The sequence below is a fragment of the Acanthaster planci genome, linkage group LG08 (genome assembly GCF_054643075.1).
Source record: "Acanthaster planci isolate LZ-2023a linkage group LG08, COTS_SCS, whole genome shotgun sequence".
Classification (NCBI taxonomy): Eukaryota; Metazoa; Echinodermata; class Asteroidea; order Valvatida; family Acanthasteridae; genus Acanthaster; species Acanthaster planci.
In genome coordinates this window covers 14,103,049-14,126,995 of record NC_141784.1, presented here as the reverse complement: position 1 = coordinate 14,126,995, position 23,947 = coordinate 14,103,049, and the positions used below count along the sequence as shown (strand labels likewise).

Sequence of the window (23,947 nt, the reverse complement as noted above, 5' to 3'; positions counted from 1 at the left end):
TAAAACGAGCCTGAAACTCAAAGTAATCAAATCCATATTCAAGCTTGGCACACATTTAATTTTATTTTTGTGTGTATCGAAAGCCGTTGCCCAAAGGCATGTCTGAAAATACAGGAATTGATTGACTAAATTCCAACCTGTTAAATGATGCCAAGTGTAACCATTGAAATGGTTGAAAAAAAATTGAAAAGCGAAGAATTTTAAGTTTTTTCTTTCATCAATAATGTAAACGTTTGCATTTGAAGATTAGAGTCGACTCTGATAGAGTTCGAATTATTGTGGTACTGGTATGCCGCTTTATGGCACATAATGAATGGGTAACGTCGTTTGAGACCGGCTCGGGAATGGACGCCGATAATGTTCCTCACTTTCGGCTCAGGCACTTTCAGCTTCCATTCTCCTGAACTTGTCTGAAATACCGGCCAAGCACATACTACGATAGGCCGTGTCCAAATCACTTGGCTACGGCTGGAAATTACGCTCGAGTTTATGGCAGTATGTTATGTATATATGTATTTCAAATATATATTTTCAATTAATTATGAGTGCAGCTGTTGCGTTTGTTGAGAAAAATAGGTGGTATTTTGTTGAATTTTCGAGAAAACACAAAATTACGATTACACAAACTTGCTTACGACATAATTGCAGGCAACGTAGCTGAATCAGTGGGTGTGCTGAGGGGTTGGAACGGATTTGGGGTTTGGGTTATAAAGCTCACTTTTTCGCCACTGAGAACCACGGTAGGTCCACACCTGATCAGTATTCAAAGTATAACTTACAAGGTGAATTGTGATTATTATAGAACTCGTCAGACGGCTGCAGTCAAAAAAAGAAAGTAAATGTACAAACAAAGAGAACGAGCCAGAACTCAAAAGGTGCATAAAGATTTACTTTTTAAAAACTTTAATTAGGTGGGTTCCTTGGTTGGGGATTTTCTTTCAGCTTCACCAATCACCAGTGGAGCTACGCTTGACTGTAGAACCAGTTATCGTCAATACATGTACCAACACCCCCCTAAAAAAAGCTGTGTAAATTAATGCAAGAGGCATCTTATTGTTGGTGTTTGCTAAGATTTAAATTGCCGTTTCTGCACAGATAAAATGTGGACGTCGTAAGTCATTTTCAAATTAACATCTTAACAAGGAGTCGTATGCACACAGCAAAATCATTGTCGTTCAGCTTTGGATAACCATAGGGGAAAAATGACAAAATGGAACCGCCGACGAAACCCGAGTGGTAGAGTGGAGGCACACAACGGTCTTTGTGAACAGGATTTTGAGGTATACAATCCTGATTTTTGCCCTGTTCGTATAGGTTGATTTCACGCATCAGATACTGAAGATGCAGCTTTTACTCCCAAAGTGTGACACAAACGAGACCGGTGCATTTGGGCTTAAGGCACGTCTTGCCATCTCTGAAATGAGCTGCTGTAAATTAGAGCTGAACGCCGTAGACGTGCCGTCCACGATATCACACGTGTTACCTGTTGACTCTTACCGCCTACAATAATCATTTCTGGCTGGCTGATAAAGTCGTCTTGGCCTAATTCAAAAACATATCTGATCTGCATCGATGTTGTCTAATCATGAAGCATAGGCAAAGAAAAATCGGATAAAGTATGCAAAGACATCTACTGGAGTGAGACGCAGAGCGTGTCACGCGCTTCTCTACATGTCCCATTCAATGTCGTAGAGAACTTGTTGCGTGCCGGAAGTGACGGGTGTACGCATTTACCGTCTAATGCGATAAGAGGTAGTGCGAAGGCGGCAGTTGCGCCACTACTCAGTTTGCGCTCTGCCGCCCATGCGTTGACTCCAGCTTGAACCTGAGACTGCTGGAGACAATAATTGCGACGTTTTCCCCATAACGAGATTTCGACGTTCTAGTGGGTGTATCCAACGCTCTTTAAGAACTATTTCAGCTTCCTTCGCACCACTGAGTAGACCACTGGACTTTTTAAAACCTTGTTGAGAAACGATTCTCATCTCATTTAAGTCGGTAGTATGATAGATCAATCATCATATTCATTAGCAGTATTCATTTAAACTGCTTGCAGCTTTCTGACCAACCAGTCTGAGTTCACACTCTCGCTCACTTGCACCTGTTTCAATTCGCACAGCATACCGGTTGGCGTTTTTTTTCTAGTATCAGCTTCATAGAGAAGCGAAGAACTCACCAACGTCTTCTGTTATTACTTTGACGAACGATATCACAAGCTTGATTTTTGTTGGCGGAAATGATGGGAACAAGACCAACAGTCGCTTTGGTTTTTCTACTGTCGTTTTTACTTTTTTGGAGCAAAGACGTCGATGGTAAGCAATTGTAATATTTTGTTTGTGTGTATTTTTAAAAATAGATATACACAATTTATGTCAGGTCATTTAGGGTATCATCTAATGAATGTGTTATTATTGTATTCCTATTTTAACACGGTAAAACTGCATGCCTTCAAGGTTGCGTTGGTCAATAGGTTACTGAGGGGCAGATGTATATTGTCTATGCATCTAGGCCCAAAGTGGTTTTCCTGCAGTTTTCAGTTTGAGGAGCCGAAATGTGTTTTGTCGATTACTTTTCGGAAAACAACGGCCAGCATACATCTTTTTTCGCTGCGTTCAATTATCCAATTTATCAGAGTCAGTTTGACCGGTGATTTTCAGTGGAATGTTAATTTCATTTTCGTTAAACGCAGTTAACTTCGCAAAATGAAAATTAAAAAGCTACGCAACTTTTCTTCCCTACCAGAAGTCGCAACAGTTGATATGGCTGTGGACCTATTCATGTTCAAATTACGTGCAAGACAATATATATTTTATATAAAAAGAAAAAAATGTAACGGGGAAAAATGGCACACTTCAAGTAAGAATAAAAATAAAGAAGAGACTTGAAGAAAATAGAACTCTTGGGGAACTCGCTAAAAAAACTTTCAAAATGATCAAAAAGGGAGGAGTCGCAAGAAGTCTAAAAGAATAGGGATACGGAAGCTGAAACTTGATTCCAACAACAAAATCTTTTATTTCTTCTAAAAATACCCCCCCCAAAAAAAGGAAAGTAACGGGAGAACTAAAAAACAGGACTGGGTCAAAAATCAGATTTAAAAATATTCGCCTAAAGACTTGAAAATCTAGCCAAGAGAATTGCAGAAACCAAACCTAAAATGTAGACCAAAAGACCAAAATTAATTTTTTAGAAATTAGAAATTAGACCAATCCTAGACCAAAGTAAACCCGCCACAGAATCAAGGTAAGGCTTAACTAATCTAAAACAAGACCAACCCAAACTTAAAGAAAAAAGCCAATAACCAACAAAGCCAACAAAATTAACACAGCACCTAAGAAAAGTTACAGATCAATTCAACTCAATTTGACTCCTATTCGGGCAGAATGTTCATATAGCTCATGTTGTTAAATCTTACAATGCAACAGTACACCGCATGCTTGTATAACGATATTGAATGGCGATTTGGAGTATCGTAATTTCACGCAACATCGGATGACATGCTGTTTAAATCGGTTCAAATGGTCGGGAAAACCTGCACTATCGGAACAAAATCGGGCTCCTTGCTGCAATTTGCAATCATTTGGGCAAGCAAAACAGTTTTTTTTCATTACGACGAGGATTATGTAAAAACATAAAAAGCTAGTGATCTGCAAAGCAATGTCGCTTGGTCTGGATTTGTTTTAGTTACTTACACAAACGTTCTTTTAGGTTACCTGCAACATCCCGATCATCTTATAAAAAAGTCAATGTTTTCGGTTTTTGTTTTCAGTACACACTAACTCCACTTGTTTACTGTTAAATTGAGCAACTCCCAAAGTTTTTCTCAGGTCTGTATCAATTGCAGAAATATGACCAAAATTACTAGATCCATCGGGTTCAGCTGGCCGCTGATGTACTGTTACCAGAGGTAATCGGTGTTTCAGCGTGTTTGACTTCTAGTTATTTCGGAAAACCACTAGCGCTCATCTGGCCGGAAAAGGCACCAAGGTTGACCTTAGGATAAAGCCTCAGCTAAGAAGCCGTCAATTTAATTAATCGTGCTTGTCACATCCCTTCTTAATTTGCATCCCAAATCCAAAAATCTTCATTTTTATTTCAAGTTCCTCTAAAACCAGAAGGTTGTTCTTGGGTTATTGCTTTTTGAGATGTACAACTGAATATCCTTTTTCGCTGAACCTTTTTTTCGCGGAGGAACCGTCTCCCTGGAAAAGGTGGTGAAAAATTCTCAAAGGAGAGTCATTATATCTGGGTTTTTGTTTGGAAAAGTTCAATTCTTGATGAAAAATTAAAGGTTACATTTGACGCGGAGAGATCTTAAGATTAACTCTTTGATAGAGACACTTTTCATTTTGTTTTGGGGTGGCGAAAGGGAAAATAACATATGACGCCATCAGTCAAAAGTCTTGTCAAGTTCTGTCTTACTTTGGCTTTTAAGTAGCAAGTGATAGAAAGATTCTTTACGTCTTTTGCTTTGACGCAAGAAATGCACTTTAAGATAAATGAAAATTGGGTATGAGGGCGATACGATAAACAGCCAAACATGAACTCTTTGGAATTTAAAACAGTGAAAAAAGTAACATTATTATAATGAACCTTACTTTTTGTTGGTAAAGTCCGTGCTTGCAATGGGTCTAACATAATTTTAAGGATTCTTACGTTTTAAGAAAAGTTACAAGAAAAGGAAAATTAATGGAAAACATTTTCGTCAGTGACCTTTTTCCTTTTCACCAAGGGCGTCACAGTGATTTTTTTTTACGAAATGGGACAAACTTATCATTAAAGAGTAAAGACCAACTCCAACTGTTTTAAATGTTTTGAAAATAAACTCTTATTGCCTTTAGTGTTTAATAAATCATATATTCATTACCAAATCATGTCTCTATTGCGTCTGTATTTTTTGTAATTTTGCCGAAACTTTTGAACGTTGTCTTTGAGATTTATGAAAATTTTCCACAATCTGACCGCTGGTGGCGCTGTTGAGAAACGAAATCTGGATGATGTAATACCGGAGAAAACATTGAAACTGGTATCCGTTTCACGACTGGTTGCGCTACGAATGTACATATACTGTCCATGAAAATGGAGCTACATGTGCGTGCACCGCGTGTCGGGGATCGATCTGTGTGCAAGCTCTACTGTGCCGCATTATCTCTTTTCGGTCGAGAGTTGATGCTCCTTTCTTCATGACTTACAATAATGCCCAAATCGTGCGTCTTGATGGACGTACTAGAAATTCTGCGAAAGAACTGGGATTGAAATTCTTCGAGTTTCCGAAGAATGAGAGTATTCTTCAAGTTCGTGCTGTCGTCCGCAGCTATGCGTGCTATGGATGCATACAGCACGTGCACTGTGGTATTTCCTCTCCACGGTAATACATCACAGAAATCAATATACATTATGCTAATGAGTCGTGACGACACGTCCATTTTTACAACTGCAGACTGGACTCCCAGGAAAAATAGGTACAAAGACTGTGTTTTATTAACACAAAAGCGTGTGTTGCAAGGGAGATATTGATATGTGCTAATTTAATTAGACTTGGTTCTTCTGAATAGGATTCAATATGAGAAAAAACAACATCGTTGGAGTTGGTCTTTAAACTGCTTGGTAAAATAACGCGTTTGGACGTATAGACGAGACAAAATGGAATACTCGACGAAAATGTCTACTTATGGTTAAATTCGATGGTGTGACAAATGACGAAATTAAAAGCTTGAAGCAAACTTAATCTATATATTCCAGTGGACGAATTGGCAGTACAAATCCGTGAATTTGAATGAAACGCGCTTGAAATTACTCAACTAAACTTAACTAGTTTTATATAAGCTGACAACATCAACCTTCAAGAAATGATGAAATTCTCTTCGTTTCATTTTGGAGATTGCAAAATGGTAACAGTTTACCCCGGATGCCCCACTGCAATTTTGGTTGATTGTAAGATGGTTCTAAATTTCCATTTTTTACCCTTGTAATTGCACTAGCCGAGACCTTTATTTAGCCAGGGTAAAAAGCTAAGAATAATTAACATTGGAAATTAATGTGATCCTCGATCTCTCTAAAATGAATGATATAAATACATCAAAACAAAACTGAACACTGCTCACCAGATGGTAATGCCAAGCTTTCGGTGCTCGGCACCTTCATCAGGGGAGTTAAGGCTTGTTCAATCAATCGCAAGGGAAAATAGGGCCTAAACGCGGTGAATTCAACGTTTATAATACTTAAACAACCAAGACCCATTAAGCATTAGCTACATAAGTAGAAACTCTCTGTAAAACGCTGACTCCATGAGAAGTCTTTAAACGTTGGTTGAATAGAAAGAACATAAAGCAGCCTTTAGTGTAGGCGTAACTTCATTTGAAAAAGATCCTGTCAGTACTCCCCTTTTTTTAGAGAGAGAGAGAGATGGCGTCATTTGGAAATACATTTATCGATTACTTTGGAGCTGGTACGTCATACACACAGAAACGTCCCTGAGTTGAAAATTCAATAACTGTAAAGCCATAGCAGGTCACTTTATTGACAGCAAAATAATTCCGGTGATTTCGCTGGTTAATTGCAAAACTACGTCCCTCAAAATACTAAGAAAAATCTCTCACATTTTGCCCTTTTTATGGCAATGAGGTCGGCTGAGGTCATTTCACAATTCTTGACAAATTTGTAACCTTAATTCTCAATCCTTGCCGCTGTTTTAGCTACGTGTATGATGTCGGGTTTCGTTTTCTTTAGCCCTGCTGACACAGTTGGGTTATTTTGTAAAGTTTTGTGATTTGTTTTTGAGGCAAGTTGTTACACAACATTTGTTTGGATGTTTGCTTCCCAAACAAAACAATGAAGGGACAGAAGGCAGATTACATACCGTTAATTCATGGCAATCGGCCTGAGCTGAGCATGGATTGAGATCCCTAAATTATAGTTTAGTGCGTAAATGGGTCCCAAATTCGTTTTAGACACTCATAGTAATAACGTATACTTTCTTTCTGATTTTATTTTTCAAGAATTAACTCCAGCATCTGTACGGAGATGAGGTTGATTTCGGTGTTATTGGTTTAAAAAAATTGGCTTTAAAAAACATAAAACACTATTCAATAACTTGCCTTAAAAAGCAACTGAGGTACCTCACAATTGACTTTATATGGATTTTTGAAAATTAATACTATCAAAATTTAATTGCTTGTAATTTGACACCCGATGACATCACAGGACGTCACAAAAGCAAGTACATCTCAATATCAAGGTCTTTGTTATAGTACCAATACCAAGATAGTGACCGATGTATTAATTTGAGGGGTTGTTCAGCATTTCAAATGTACCTGAACTTTGACACTTCATAAACCCTGGAAGTAAATTCAGACAACTTTGATATGAAGATCAAAATGGTTGCTGAACTGAAGATTTCTCAGCGCCCCCCCCCAAAAAAAAACTAAATTCTTGTATGCACATGTAGGAACCAGAGTTGAAGAATGTCTCAAGTTTCAATTTTATACATTATACCATCTTGGAGAAAAGCCGCAGAGAATTGATATTCGGACAAAAAATGAAGGAGAAGATGGACCACTGACCAGGCGGTACCCTATCACCCGAGACAGACGGACAGAAATAAACAAAGATTTAGTCCAACAATTCTATATTGGTGAGCGGTCTCTACCCAAGAACTTAAAAATTACATTGTGTTGGCCTTAAATGTTTCAGCTACATTAATGTCGAATCACTCATTTCCGTTCAAGTTTGAATGCACAATTGATAAAATAATTCAATTTTAATTCCGTTGTGCGGCAATGTGAAAACATTCCTGGTCGCTGTAGCTTTCAGTTGCTGAAGTTTTGTTGTTTGAATCCACTAATAAGCAAACATCTGTAAACTACAAGCGAAGATTTTCAATTGCGATCTTTCATGTTACCACCTTAGAAAGGGGGGGGGGATATCTATACTGCGTGTATATGGGGGATATTTTATTGTACCACGCGGGGATAAAATGAAATATTTGTATAATACAGAGAGCACTTATGAGAAAACTGAAATATTAAAGTTCAGCATGAGCTTTCGTAGATGCAGCCTTTTCATCATATGCAGTGAAGTGGGATAACCTCAGAGGCAGTAAATACAGTAAGGCCGGTGGTGACAAACATGTCTGAATTTTTTTAATTTTGGGATGCAAACTAATTCAGTGTGCCCTCACTTGTCTGGAAAAGCTTGGTAAATTTTGAATGTTTCAAAAAATGTACATTACAGTTCACTTGACTCCAAGAAAATTTCAAGGAGTTTTCATGTATTGGAGAAAATTTTAAACATTCATTTATAGTGATTCTAAGAAAACGTTCCCTTGCATTACAAAAGTTTAAACATTCATTTAGAGTGATTCTAAGAAAACATTCCCTGCATTACATTGTTTCTTCAAAATAATTCATTCAGATTTATTTAGGGATTAATGGTGTTGATTTTGATGCTGAATTCGCTTCTGTGTTAACATACCATGAATGTGTCGTCAAATAGAAACCACTATTGCCGGTATTATTGCTTGATCAGGAGGACGTATGCATTAAATTGCATCCTGTTCTCCTCTCTGCTTCTGTAAATATGCCCCATACTTTTGATCTGAAACGAAATGCCTTGCTTTACATTTAGAGTACTGATGCTTATGTAAACGTTTTTGAAAGAAATCCCTCGTACTGTGCAAATAACTATTCAGCAAGGCGACAGTAATGAAACAGACCAAGTCCTTCATCAGAGATTTGGACGTATCAGTGAAAATGTAGTGATTGGGATAAATAAGATTATTTGGATATGAAACCGCAACTAATGATGGCGTTGAAAACGAATAAATTTGCTCATTCACACACAACGGAAATGCATTTCCATTTCCAAATGCCATAATATGCAGTTTGTATTTGATAAATGTGGTTACTGAGTCAGATAAGCTAACTTTTTTCACCTTATTCGTTTTGTCCACGTGTGGTAGAAAAGACTCGCTGGTCTTGTCACTCATAGAGCGTCAGCCACGCTGTCTTCAGGCCATTGTGTCTCAGCCAGTCTCATTGATCTGTCATGCATTTTTCAAAACATTGCTCGCAGAAAAAGTGTTAATCGGAAACCGTAACAGGTGACAAGGAGAGAACGTGGAAATTCCCAGTTAAATTTTACGAAATTTTGTAAGAGGTTTGAAAGTATCACCTGCCGGAAATCAGCGCACAGTTTACATGCTATTTGACATTTTCACTGACCCAAGCTGGGTTGGTGGTTTAATGGCATATTGGAAGTACTAAACATCGCCGTGCGCATGTCTATTTGTACATGTGTAATTTTTCCTTCTCCACATCAGGCCTCAATAGAGTCTCTATTAAGAAGGCATGCACTGAATTGGTTTCTGTTTTTTCTTTTTGTTTGCCTGTTTTTGCTTCAGTTCTTGACAGGAAGCCAGTGAGTAAACCTTTCTCGCAAATATTTGAACAAATAATTGGCCCAAAACTCCAAGAATGAATAGTAACCTCCCGTGGCGATTTAAACTTGAAGCACCAACATCCTCATTTATCAGGAAGGGCAGAAAAAATTGAACGTTTTAAAAGTGCACATTTTCAATTAGAGAATCCAAAAAATGATGTCAAGTAGTTTACTTAATGTAGGACGTGTAAACTTCATATCTCGAGCCCTTAAACGTTGTTTAAACATACAAACATTGCTTTACATGTTTTTTTGTATCGTATGTTCTTTATTTTGGAGGTTAAAAGTTCGAAATTACTGACGTTTTTACACTCACCACAAAATGTGGGAATGATAAACGTCTCATTCCCTCAGTAGGGCATAATCGTGTACACGTTGTCATGAAACTGACAGAGGAAATTCTTGCACAATATCACCTGTCTACGTCATCCTATTTAATTTTTACACAAGAGCTGTTTGTCTGCAAATTGTGTAAAAATATTGTGACTGACGTTGAATATAGCTGGATATAAATTTACACATGAAAATTGTTATAAAGCACCCAGTGCCAACAGACTTTGTATAACTGCATCCATGTTTGACATAACTTGTTTTGTACAGCGTAGCTCTAACATGAAATGTAAGGATCGAGCGCTTGAGCGCTATGTTGGCTATAGGCCTACAGGATGGTCTTCAGAAACTCAGTCTGAGCGGTAAACGACGCCGTAATGTTTGGAAATCAGCAACATTATAAGTACGAACTTGATAAAAACAATTGAGGTGAATGTAGGCCTTCAGGAAAGCAACAAACTAACTTCAGGGGTTTACGGTTTAAGGGTTTAAGGGAGAGAAAGCTGACACTTAACTGGGATAGATTCCCCTCCTCCCCAAAATGCCAGGAAGTTTCTTCAAGTGTTATCCCTATATTCAGAAGCTTTCGTTGATGTTCGGGAAAAAAGGAATACACGCTAAGAAAAAGAAAACAAACAATCCAAACAAATCATACAAATAACTCAAAAGATCTTTATAATCATTTATAAGCACACAGTCAGTTTCTCTATATAATTTGTTTCATGAAGTGTGTTCAAAAAGTCGTATCCTCTCCGATGGATCCCTGTTCACCACTTTCCAGGTTGTATCGTGTTATTGGGGTGCAATCCCTGGCTACATGGTGTTTCAGGTTTAATGGCTTCTGGCTAGCGCCTCCCTAACAAAGATATTGACAAATGGGAAGAGCCCCCAACACAGAGCTGTATGGCTCAGTTGGTAGAGCACCGGTACGGTATTCCAGAGGCCACAGGTTCAAATCCTGCTTCAGTCAATTTCTCTCTACATCTTTGTAATCCAAAAGACTGAAAGCTTAGATCAAATTGTAATGTTTGCTAAAATCACTTGCTCAAGGTTCTGAAAGGACTTAAAGCGCAAGATTCCAGGAACTTTTGCTGGATTTGTAAATAAAAAGATACGTCCATGGCATTCCAGTGAGTAGTTTGAGTTACAACGTAATTTCATTCAACACTTATCTTAACTTGATGTTGTCATTTGTTCATGAATTCTTTGATTTTGAATTATTTTTTAATTAATTAGTTTTAATTGATTAGTCACATTGCGTTCGAAAGTGGATAAACAGATTTTGCTAGTACGTGACCCTCTTATTAATGTTGTTTTGTTCAACGTTCAATATAGATCATTTGAAACTTTAGGGTTACATCGCCTTGTTTCTTTCCAAGAAATAAATTGACTGAGGTTAAAATTTCAAGGGTGAAACGGGAAATAAGGTTCATAAATTATTAATCCTACACTTGGCACGCCACCTGCCATCCTGTCAGTGGAGGCGATGGGGGAATCAACTTGTTTGCCAGCCCGTCACGGGCAGGGACAGCAAGGCGCTTGGGTGTGGAACAACCACCTCGGGAGCGAACTCACCGCCCTGCACATCAAATACATTTGATCTCATTTACAGACGGTGTTTGCATAGTCACTTAAATACGAAGTGGCATGTTTTACACCCTTTTATTATAAGAAGGTATACAAAAAGTTTAGAACCGATAACATGTATTGCTCTGTAGTTCATAGTTGGGACGAAAAGTATTAACATTTTGCTGATCTTTCTGCTTATCCACAATCTTGATGATCTTTTACATGGCATTTGAACGTGCCTGAGTTGAGTTAGTATTAAGGAAAATTGGTGCAAATCATAGAGCTGTGTCGCTCTATGATGGTGTAAACACACACACACAAACAAAAACATATAAGAAAAACAAAAGGAAATGTAAAAGCAACTGTGTTTAAGCTTCTTGGCAAATTGATTCACCGGAAGGGGCCTACAACGTACCCATTATTTATATGTCATTCATAGATTCTGACCAACTTGGCCCCGTATCCAGCGCCCTTTCCATTATTTTACCTCTTCAGTAAGAAGTCCAAGCAGCCCCGACTTTAGATGTTGCTGCTAGTCGGCACTCTACTGAGAAAGCACAGAGAATCTATTATATACTGTCCCGATTTCACACTGACATCTTCATGCTTGATAAGAGAATAAATATGAGCTTGGCTGGTTATAAACAAGTATGTTTAAGACTAGCTGGGATATGGAAGCATGACTATGAACAAAGTTCCAATTCTGAAGTACCATTTTGTATGATTCAGTAAAAATTCCGGAAATTCTCGTACGTAGTTTTCGTCATTTCGTGAGCTTTTCCCCCCTTTCATTCAATGTCTTGTTTCTACCTTTATCAATCTACAAAAAGAAAAAAAAAATTTCAAGTGGGACATACATTAAGCAGCTGCATATCGTAATTATGGAGTTTCAGCTGGAGGGCGAGAGGGCACAATAATTTTTCTAGCAACGTACCGGTACGGAGGTTTGTTTGGCAGTAGCTGCGCATCGCTAGTTCACGAACAACTGTGAAACACAAGCGTTGCAGTCACATGGCTATCAACAAAATGAACATGCCCGACCAATATGGCTCCCAGCGCGCTTTAACCTCTCAGGCTTGGTAAAGAAATTTACACTGGAATAGTTTTTATTTGCGATCTTCAAGACATAAAGTGTTTAACATTAAACACTTTCAGGACCAAATTTGATGTCTGTACCAATTTCGTGTGGAATGTGGAGCATTGTGTTACATCCATTAAATGTTCTCTCAATACTTTACTTTCAACGGAAAATAAGAACGTGAATCTTCCTCCCATCCCCTTTCATTTTCAAATGTTAGCACGTGACAAGAAAGGTTCTAGACAATTTTACAACACTAGCGTTTCCTCGAACCGGTCGTTAGAACGTTTGTAGACAAATGCGAAAACAAGCTGCAAATTAACTACAAGTTTTGAAAGTGGCAATTGTTTTCAATGTGAGTTTTACTTGCACTGTCTACTACATACTAAACTGAGATGCTTCAGTTTGGATTAATGACTTGCTGAATTAAAATACACGTCAAATTGACATCAGAGTCCCGATGAGAACTTGCAGAGATACGTTATAATTATAGCCAGCCAAGCAAATCGGCTTATTGGGGATAAGATGCAAAAATTAAGGCAGGGGGTGTAATGGGGGGGGGGACTTTCCAGGCCATAGAAATTTGAAAAAAAAGGGGGGGGTGCTGACACCATATGACAATAGGGGGCGATATTCATGATAGAGATGTACATCTGTAAACATTACATTCCTGCAGAATCTCATATAAAACGGCATATTTATAGCTTTTACACATTGTTTTCTCGCCGTTCTGAGTGCTGTTGAATATATTTGGACGTTAAATAGTCTAAAGTTTTTTCACAATGCGCCTTAATACTTTCCGAAAAGTGAGGGGGGATACTTCAGTAATGCATCCTCCGGTCAAAAAGTGGGGGAGATGTAATATCCCACCGGGATTTACGCCCATGCCCAAATAAGTTTACTCGACAACATCCAGCTTATTGAGATCGTGATATATTTTATCTCAGAATGACTACTGACAAGCTTTCCACACCTCCTGAGAGAATTTACCACGAGATGACCACATCCTCAGAGAAGGGTTCAACATATTTATATTATGTATCTGTTTTCGGCATATAGCCATCCCCTGGCAAATTTCCGAGGACGATTGACGTCCTATCCCCAAGATGTCGTCATCGTGATAATGTCGTTATCCTATACGAAAATTTATCCAACTTTGAGGATAAAAATCCAACTTTGAGGATGTTATCATCCCGAGATGGATCTTAACAAGTCAGATTTCCGAACTTCAGCGGACACATTTTTTTCATGGTGAATACACCATTATACTTATTTGTCATGTCACAACTTGTAGTTTTACAATGTTCAGGCTTATGGTGACTTCAGGCACCAAATACTGTCAAAACAGCGCCACCTTGTGTCAAATGTTGTCTAATGCTGCCTATCTTGAAGACCGAAGGTTTGGCCTGATAATACTCTACTGTACAGCCATTAACCAGTGTTAAATCTGAAGAGGGCGACGGATTTTAAGAGAGAGAGAGACATTTTTTATCCTTTTATTCGAGTACTGGTCCAGCTTGCTGGTAGGCTTATATTGATATCTGTAGCTTTTTAATAGATGTATTATTTATGTATTATTTATTTGGTTCATCTCAGAATACCTGTAATAGAGCGATTCGATGAGCATTGGTGTAGGTGCAATGCACTGTTGAATTTATTTGCATCAAATGGTCGCATTCCTCAGGCAATCAATTTAAGCTCCCTGACATTACTACAGCATTAAGTCGACATGACTGATCAAGCGAACAGTAGTGTGTATTGCATTGGGTCAAGATATAGTGCAGTACTAAAGACGAACCAGCCGGTAATAAGAACATATAACCATGGGCGTCGTGAGGGGAGTGAAGAGATCGGGAAAAAGTTGAAAAATGGGAAATGGGGAAGGGGAAAACGAAAGAAAAAACCAGAGAGATAACAATAACCAATTTGATTGGCAAAAGAATCAAAATCAACCCGTTCCAAATCTATATTTTGTTATTGTCTGATGAGAAGTTGCGATCCTTCCGACGGACCAAATTCCCTCTCTCTACTCACATTTATATACCAAACCATTAAAGGAACAATACAATGAGCACTTTGTTAGGATCAATGTCTGTGTGTTTAAACTCTTCTTTGAAAACTTGGAGTTGAGTTTACTGTAAAGTGCACTTTTTAAACGCTCAAATCGACCAAACTTTTCCAGACAAGTGAGGGCGCTGTTAGTGTTATGTTTATCCAGAAAGACACCATCCAGTTTACATGTTTCATGAGTCAAAGTTTGAACCCCAACTTTGCTCTTCAAAAACAGAATTGCTCGGTGGCTTTATTGCCATACATTTATACAATAATAAGGTGCCAAAGGAAGTTGAAATCTGTGATGGCATTTTGTGCACAAATAAGTGCAACATTCAGGTTCAATGTCTCATATTACATCACAGTGTTTTTCATGAATATGCAAATCATACTAGCGTAAAAACCAAAATATCCCCAAATGCAGATAAGATAGTAAACCAATATTGCAAATGGGGTTAATTGAAACACAAAGGTGCAATATCAAGGATTTTAGTAAAACATTTTTATTGTGTGGTCCTTTTTCAGATAATAATAACATCACCTGCCCTAACTGTCGATAACAATACCAAAGAAGAATGTAGCAAATAATACTAGGCAAAAGAAAAAAAAAAGGGAAAATTGGTTGTGACATTCCTCTCAACATTTTCTCCTCTGGAAAAAAACAGGTAGTTTGGACCCCCTTTGAACAAATCTTGGCGACGTCTGCACATGTAACGTGGTGGGTGGGCACAAAAATGGTTATCTTTGAAAGTTTTTCGATCTGGATTGGAAAGTCGTTCGTAAGAATAGTGTGTTTCCGATTTAGCATTTTGACTAAAGAAGTTCCATACTGGTAGAGATAGCCTTTTTATTGGAACGTGATTGAGTTTCCTCCCAAATATTTAGCGTTGGGCAATATTGTGGGGTTTCGTTAAATCCAATTAAAACGAGTTCGCTTCCTGTCTAATGCGCTAAGTGACAGGATGATATGCATGCCGAAAGCCTGGCATTTTGTTGTAGAATTATCACTTATTACCATCTGTTGGTTGTGGGATAGGCTAATGTGTTTTGGGGAGTCAGTTCGCCATGCATTAGGCTTGCCAGAAAGAACAAAACACGGACAATTTATTTTTTAGGCTGGTTGTATTTCAAGGAAAGGATTAAGCATTTTGTATTTTTATTTCGAGCAAATTTTTTGCTTTGGATGCATTTATTACTCGAGTCTTTGTTTAATTATTTTTAAAAAGGTCATAACAGAAGACGTTTAAAGGGGTACATAAATCGTTTTGTTATATGTTTGTTTTGGACAGGGCTCACCATTGGCCTCTTGTTGTAGGGTGGAGTGAGGTATAGAGTGCTGGACGTGTAATGGGCTATGAAGGACGCAGATTAGACGAAATTGAGACGACAAAAATTGATTATAATCCCAAATCAAGGCTGTCAAAACAAACCACAAGCAAAATCGGGATGTTGAAAATGGATCACAAAAATGATGGAAAGTTAACCATTTATTTTTTATGATCCCCATGAAAAGATTTTGTTCATCTACGGTTCAATATAAAAAGACTTTGTTTTAATTCATTCATTGATAAGAAATGTGATGAGAGACGCTGCCACGTTATATCCATTTCCCTTCATGACTTCTACTGCTATTATTGACATGGGTGGACGTTTGTACACTCCCGTCCCGTTGAAGTTGTTAAAGTTACATCCAAAAGTAGATCACGCTCAAAACCACATCCAAAAGTTGATCACGCACATGGGCTTCATGAAGGGGGAACGGGGCACTTGGGTCGGTAAGAAATGAAAAATATAAAATGAAAAGAGAAAACAAATGAAAAAAATACGTACCTTTTTCATTGTTACTGATTTGTTAGTTCGTTACTGATAATTGCTTTGACCCTCACCGGAGAGTTTCCCTGTGAAAAAAGTGATTTGTCCTTGGAAAAAATACTGGTGAGGTTCATGATCACGCAGCTTTTAACTTGCATTTTATACTTTTTTTTTGCGTTTGAGAAAGATCTTACTTGGATTAAAACGTCAGGCCATCCTACTTTGGTTATTTGTATTTGAAGTCACTGTAGCCAGCAATTAGTATGCAGCCGTTTTTGTTTGATATATGCATTGTATACTTTGCACTTTGTTATAACGTTGGCAGCTTACCTTCTTGATGTACCTGGCCGTAATGAAAAAAGTGGTGAAGACTTTGGCATATTATTTCTGGGAGCAGTTGAAACAGAAAGCTATAGACGCAAAAGTGCATATAGTGTGATGTTTGAAATGAACAGTCTTTGCAAGGAAATATATCCAATATGCTATTAATGTAGAAACAAAATTTCTTGGAAAAATCGGTAAAAAGAGCTTCACTTTTCGGCTGAAGTTCAACAGAACTTAGGAAACCAAGACTTGATGGCCCTAATGGCCAAAGACGCCAAAAAGCAACGTAAATCATCCATCAGATGGAAGCAGCGTATGACAGTGTTACCTTCTGACGTGTGGGAGTGGGTGCGCGTCACAGACTCTGAGGAGACATCTGCATCCATTAAGAAATGGGCTTTAATTCTAAACGCCCTGTCAAGACACGTTTAGAACAAAGCTCACTCGTATCTTTCTCGTCGTAACTCATTTACAACCTATGAAAATATCACACCATGAAGTCAACCACAACTGTCAGGGAAGGAAAAATATAACCTTTAGGTGGATACATATGAAACGTTGATAGAAGTTGCTTATAAAATTGTTGGTTATTATTATAAGCATATAGGATTGATAAATTACTTAAAACTGACGTCCGATTTGCGTTCGTCCTTGAGAAATGTCACCTATACTAGGAATATGAATTCTTATTTGTAAAGGCTTGCAATTCAAACTCATACCTCATATTGCGTACATATATAGCATTAACAATAATTAATTTATAGTTACGTGTAACATTGCTTTCTGCTATACTTGCAGAGATTTTAAAGGTAAAAAAATTATAAATCGGGACATGCCTTTTGCTTGTTCTTGTATGCATTACAATACCAAATAGGCCTAGTATATTGCTAAAAAATTATTGTTGTTCATAATCAGTTCACCAATGATAGTAAAAATTGAGAATTAAAGTTTGGTGTTGAACAAAATGTTAGGAAAGGATCCTACACGTGCTCCCACGGGCGTCAAGGATGGGGTCACGGTTGACCACAACGTTACTGACGGACCAAAACGAGCAGTTACGCCGCTAAGAACTTGCCCAAGATTAGGCCTAACTGACCATCAGAAATTCCTAAGAGAATGTGATGGGGAGGCAGTTTCCTCAATACAAGCCATAATGCCCGCTGGAAGGGTGTTCAGGCAATTTTGAAACAAAACTTAATTGTAAGAGCTTCCTTAAGACATCCATCTGTCAGAGTGCAAATATCGTGCTATACGATGGTGCGTGTACCTTTAAGTCTAAGGGCAGAGCACGCACTCGTACACCTGTTCCTGGCCTTGTAGTTGATGCAGTGTAAAAAGATGGGATAATTTTTCTTTAGCGTTGACCTTAACAATTTACATATGTAGATGACGAAATATTCCATTTCTGACCCATCCAGACTTGACTCAAGATTTTTGTCCAGCTGGCTATCCATTACACTCATTACAAAAATCGGGAGGTTTTTTCAGACACTGGAATTTGTACGTCGTGTATTGAATTAATGTTTAAGGTACGAGTGAGTTCTTAATAAGGCTAACAAAACTTTTATAGTGGAACCTCTGGCCTTGCAGATGTAAATTTTCATTTCTGATAATACATATCAGGAATAGAAAACAAAGATTACGAAAGATTACGAAGGCTTAGGACGTAGCCCGTCCAGGCAATATTAAGTAAGGTTTTATATCAACAGAGCGTTTATAATCGGGCTTTGAATGTGTGTGTGAATAAAAATGTTGATTTTTGTTTTCATTTCGACAGCAGCTTCTTGCAGCGACTGCAAAACCAGGATGTGTAACCTACACTGTCAGGCTCTTGCGGGTAAGATACATAATGCCTAAATAAGATTAGCTGAACTTCTGTTGTACCGTGTAATAGCAGAAGGCCTTACCGCCACACTTTATTCCCACACTAAAAACTTCCTAAAAAGAATAGGAAATAACTAAACAAAAACAAAAATTAGTTGTAACCTTTTCTACGAAACTGTTATGTTCATTTTTCATTGCAATGGTTTTATCAAGTTAAGCTGAAATTTTGATAAGGAAATCACTGTGCATTATTTATACTCGTTGAACGTGATACCTGTTTCCTTCAGGTTCAATATTCCGGTATAACAAAATTTAAGTAAAGTATTTTCATTTACGAGGAAAGACTGACCCATTAAAAGGGGCTGTGTGGCGGAGTCAGCCTACTGCCGTGAGATTTGTCCCGTTATACTGTCGTACAAAAGATGCATTGGGAATTTGTGACAGATAGATTTTCCCACTTGGTCGTTCCTGAAACTTTTCATGCATATAAATCGCTCATAATGAGTAATCTGTGAATTTTCAATCTAGTCGACTGTTTCGTGGTTATTTATAGGCCTTGGGTGATAACGACATGTGCTGTGATGATGTCAGCGAAAATGTACGAGGGCAGGCAAATGCCTGGCATTTTTCACTGCAGCTTTCTTAGAATTTGTGTTTTGCCAGAGAGCACGTTTCTTAATGGTTGTCTCGCTCGGTCAAATTAGAAACACTTGATCCATTTTCACATTTCTCAAGCTTAATTCGCACAGGGTTTTCATGGAAACACTTGTTTACTTATAGGTGCAGTAAAATTAGTGAAATAGCTTATAATACTGCCGTTAATTTGATCACTGTATATAAAGTTGCATATTAATTTCAAGGTGATGATCTTAGCATAACAGTAGACATGATGTATTAAAGTGATTGTAATTACATTCTAGCTACTGAACATTTCATTTTCGTTTATAAATATCGTTTACAATTCAGGCATCGTGTCAACACTGAAAGCTCATTCGATTTTTAACATAATGAAGTATATCATATAAGGGAGATAATAAGAACAGAATTGAAGTTTTTCTTATGTATATTTCCTAAGTAGGTAAGAGATCTGAGGTATCAAGTCGAGACCATCTAAATGAACTTCACCAGAATAAGGTGAGCACACGCAAATCGTCCCCTATTAGCGTCAACATGGTGTCACCAATTTGTTTTAATAGAAAAATCTTTAAAATTCTCGTTGCAATTACACCCAAGTTACAGTGGACATGCGATGCACAACGTGCTTTTGTCCCAAAAGTAACAGAAAGTGAACCAAAAAGATGTACTCAGGGTCTACGCGCTTGAATAAGCGCGAGAAAGACCCGCAGGGTTATAACTGTGCTTGATTTCTTGTTATTTTAGCCATCTCCGGGGATTGAATGGACGCGGAACCAGAGGTGCACACTTGATGCTTGGTTTCAAGAATTACCGCTCGATTGGCAGAGACACATTATCGAGGTGAGTGAATTCACGTTTCACGCCTTAACGGAAAAAGAGTAGAACGCCCTCACTTTCTTACTTCCCATAGCTTGGTTAGTATGATTTGTAGTTTCAAAGAGAACTGATCACAAAATCGCAAAACAAAAGATGCCACAGTTGTTTATTTGTCTTGGTTATTCCACCTAGAAACCATTGGCGTATTATTCGGTGGATTATTATAATTATTTTTTTCTTTACAAAGAATACCTCATAGGTAAGACAGTAATGGGAATGTTTCTGTATCAAATATTAGCACCAACATTCTAAGAAACCCGTACACCATGAAATAAAAACCGCAAGTAAGGCGTTCGATATATTTTTTCTCCCAAACATCATGTTTAATGAGCCCAAAGCCGCATTCGCTTTTGAATTTGCCTGCCCCCAACGCCAAAAGCCGGATACACCGCTGCTAAAAGCCATGTTATGACCTACACTGTATCATTTTTGTATAATTAACTATTTTTCCCGTTATAACAACCAAAGTTATCTTAGTGAATTTTTTTCAGTAAGGTCAATTCATTCCCCCTTTTTGGAGAATTTACTGCCTGTTATTTCTTAAAGTTTCGGGGCCTATCACGTGAGATAAGCAGAAATAATTATTGGTACCATTCAAAAATAATAAATTCTACTTTTTGCCAACATCTTTAATTACATTTTCAGAGTCTCTTAAAGTCTGCTTCTATTATTCATTATCCATTGTTACTTCGTCTATGCAGTTATTTCAGCTAGCCTTAGCATACACGGAGCCGTTGTAGATTGAAGACGAGTGACCGTATATCTGCCGTATACACTATTGGAACTGATTGCCTGCATACGCAGTCAACTGCAACTTGCATGGAGTCTACACTTCACCCTGGATACTCATTGTGTAGCATTCTGCCACAGGAGGGCAGTATTAAAAATGACTATGGCATCTTGACTGACGCTTTACTGAGTGATGACTTCCTCCATAACCTACGAACTTATTTAATTAATGCACTGTCCCTGTGCACCGCAACTGTTCCAGCAAAAGGCACGCTCTTGAGATCCCACTGGGATGTTATATTTTTCACATGCAGTTAATCTTGACAGGAACTTCGCGATTGAATTTATCAGCATGCGCTCAGTCCTCTACGAAACACACTGGGATGATTATCAATGTGAAGAACCCATCTGATTTTTCAGCGTTTTGGGATCAAGGGGTGCATTCTACTCACTCATACGACGTCAGTATTTCCGAATGATTTCCATTGGATTATTGCAACTGTCCAGTGCCAGTTCCTTTGCAGGCTTAAGAGATTTGTATGTTGTATTGATTTGACAAAACAAGCTCTATGTCTGCAAAAGGATTACTGGGTTCAAGAAAAGTATTCTACAGTAGTCTTGTATAGTCTTGTAAAAGACCCATTGAAGAATGAAAAATTACTTAATTTAACGACCGAAAATAGTTTCTTTTACACTGTAAAAAATGGTCAGTGTTGGACATTTGTTATTTGCCCAACCTTGGTTAAAGTTACCACGTTTTGATTAATTTCCATCATTGTTGGTGAAACATTGATCAACGATTGGGAAGAATTTCCACAAGGTTGGGAAGTTGATATATACACCAACATTGGGTAAAATATCAAACAAAAATTGGCCAACCTTTTCACAGAAAACAAACATTTCTTGTATGAAAAGACGACTCTTTTAAATTACATCGATTACTTTACCACGAATGAATGATCAATTATTTTCCCCTAATCCCCTGAGTGCCCAAAGATATTTATAGCACTTAGTTTACCTGATACTCGAAGTAAGTCGGCAGTGCCACACACCTACCTTCGATGCATGGGTGTTGCAAAGTTTTTTCAGGGGGAAGGGGGTGAACCACTTTTATTCCAGAGGATTTCCAGCGGAAGCAAGATCATCAGCTATGAAATGATAAATATTAACAGGGGGGGCTAACATGTTTGAAGCACGTTGCTGATTTGGTCCCCATTTATCTCCATTTTTCATTTCTGCTTTCCCCCATTCTTTTCCTATTCTATTTTTCATTTTTCCCCGGGATTCGTGTTCAATTGTGTCACGTGTATATTTAGTACCGAGTTGAATTTAAGAGACACGGTCGTGAATTGTGATACAGCAGGTACTTTCTAAACCCTTCAAACCTAAACGACAGTTTCGGCAGTGCCAAAGTAGGCCTACGTCGGACCTTTCCTGTCTGAAACATTGGAAATTCAGTGACATCAAATTGCTCGTAATTAAGTTCAACAATTAGTTATTGTTGTAGGTCGCTCCACTGCAGACTTGTTTGATTTTTAGGGCGTATAATGAAGTCATTTACGATGTCGACTTTCCCGAGGCGATGCACCCGTAAAAACATGAATTTAACATGAATTGAAAAAGATTAACATATTTTCTCGGTATGTATGCGACACGCTACGTCAGTCGCCATCGCTTACTTCCTGCTTTCATATGTTTCGATTCACTAACGTCAGACATTAGCCCATAACCTGAGCAATGACGGCAAATACATATTCATCGTAGCATGATGATTCTGTCAGATGTACTCTGTACTCTGTCATTAAAGTTCTCTCCGACAAACGAGCTATATTCCTGGGGTATTCATACGCCCTAATCTTTGTTTAGAAGATCAAACTTTGCAACTATAACACGCCCATGCTGCAAAACCGTTCCAAATTGATCAGAATATTTTTATGCTAGAATGGTTGACTATACGACATTTATTGCAGTTGTTATATCATAGTATAATTTTGTGTTACCTTCAATTGCTATTACCTTGACCAAAGCTCACCTATGACAAAAACCACTAATTATACAATGAGTGACTTTGATACAAAGAACAGGATAATTTTCAGACACAGCTTATAATAATCTGAGTAATCAAATTATGCAAATTTATTAACGCATTGAAACTTCATTACTTCATTACAAATCGACTGTATTGACAGTTTAGACTTTTAACCTTGTTACATTAATATTCACATTTTATGCAGTGTCCAGAAAGTACTAGGATGATTAGGCCTAAACAAATACACTTGCTCTTTTTTCCCTTGTTGATTATAATACAAGTACGAATGATTATTGTATCAATGTTGTATGCATAATCTCATTTTCCCGACTCTAACAGTTTGATTGTGATATATTAAGTCGTGTCAGATTTGAACTAAACTGATGTAACAGTAATACATTAAATGTCAGGATACGTGTCATCGATATCATATTCATCATCTCCGCGTTTTTACGCAAACATTTGAGCGTCGACCACTTTTCACAAATGGTGATGGTGGGGAAAGGTCGGAAAAGGCCAGAACACCAGATCCTGATCAAGCTGTGCGGTTAAATCAAATAACCGCGTATAAAAGTATGCTTGGGCGTGTTTTCTCTTTTTTGGGGGGGTGGGCTGTCCTTTCTGTCCCTCACCAATCTACCATTGGTAAGATGCTGAGAAGCGGTGTTGAAGTCGAGTCACCTATGTCAAGTCAGAGTCGCGAATCACAAGCCTCGAATCTGAGTCCTGGAATCGAGTCCTATAACAATGTTGAGAAGTACACAGACTTACACATGTTATAGCTGGGATTTGAATGATTCTATAACAGGGAAACGTGTTACTAAAGCTTCGAAGAATCGTGGTTCGATTTGACACACATTGCAATTTCACTTATATAATTTCACGTGGTATCTAGTTTGAAGTCACGTTGGTGCCTGTTCAAATCTTTAAATCCACTTGGTTCCCCTTGGGATGAGTCAATTTGTCCCCATATATTTAGGTCAGCTTGGCCCCAATTCACTCGATTTGGCGAATACAAATATACCCTGCCATGAGTATGAAAGCCCTAAGAGGAAATGCAACTAATGCCCAATGTCAAAATGCCACCCTTCAAGCTTCCTGGTAATATATCATTCGATATATTTTCCTAATTATTCTACATGTATTATCCAACAATATCTAATAACGTGCTTATAAGCGACGCTTACCACTGCCGACACAAAGCACTGAAATAAATGTATTTACCTTGAATAAAAAAATACTCTATGCTCATT

General features: G+C 38.0%; 1 protein-coding gene across 2 annotated transcripts; it reads left to right on the top strand.

The window, feature by feature from the left end:
* The first annotated feature begins 522 nt into the window (after window positions 1-522).
* Window positions 523-23,119, top strand: LOC110977376 (uncharacterized). Of its 2 annotated transcripts, none has more exons than XM_087139617.1 (5): window positions 523-2,312; window positions 18,381-18,437; window positions 19,503-19,558; window positions 19,805-19,900; window positions 20,638-23,119. In XM_087139617.1, the coding sequence occupies exons 1-5, from the start codon at window positions 2,237-2,239 to the stop codon at window positions 20,674-20,676; spliced, it is 324 nt and encodes a 107-aa protein (XP_086995743.1). In that variant the 5' UTR covers window positions 523-2,236; the 3' UTR covers window positions 20,677-23,119. The 2 variants fall into 2 exon arrangements, with proteins under 2 accessions (XP_086995743.1, XP_086995742.1); XM_087139616.1 differs by having other exon boundaries at window positions 534-2,312; window positions 18,378-18,437.
* The last annotated feature ends 828 nt before the right edge of the window (window positions 23,120-23,947 follow it).

What these genes read in the sequence shown, in the direction of transcription:
- LOC110977376 (XM_087139616.1), top strand. Translation starts at nt 2,237, where the DNA reads ATGATGGGAACAAGACCAACAGTCGCTTTGGTTTTTCTACTGTCGTTT. An exon ending in TTGGAGCAAAGACGTCGATG is followed by an intron (nt 2,313 to 18,377) that starts GTAAGCAATTGT and finishes TCATTTCGACAG; the next exon opens with CAGCTTCTTGCAGCGACTGC. An exon ending in ATGAACTTCACCAGAATAAG is followed by an intron (nt 19,559 to 19,804) that starts GTGAGCACACGC and finishes TTGTTATTTTAG; the next exon opens with CCATCTCCGGGGATTGAATG.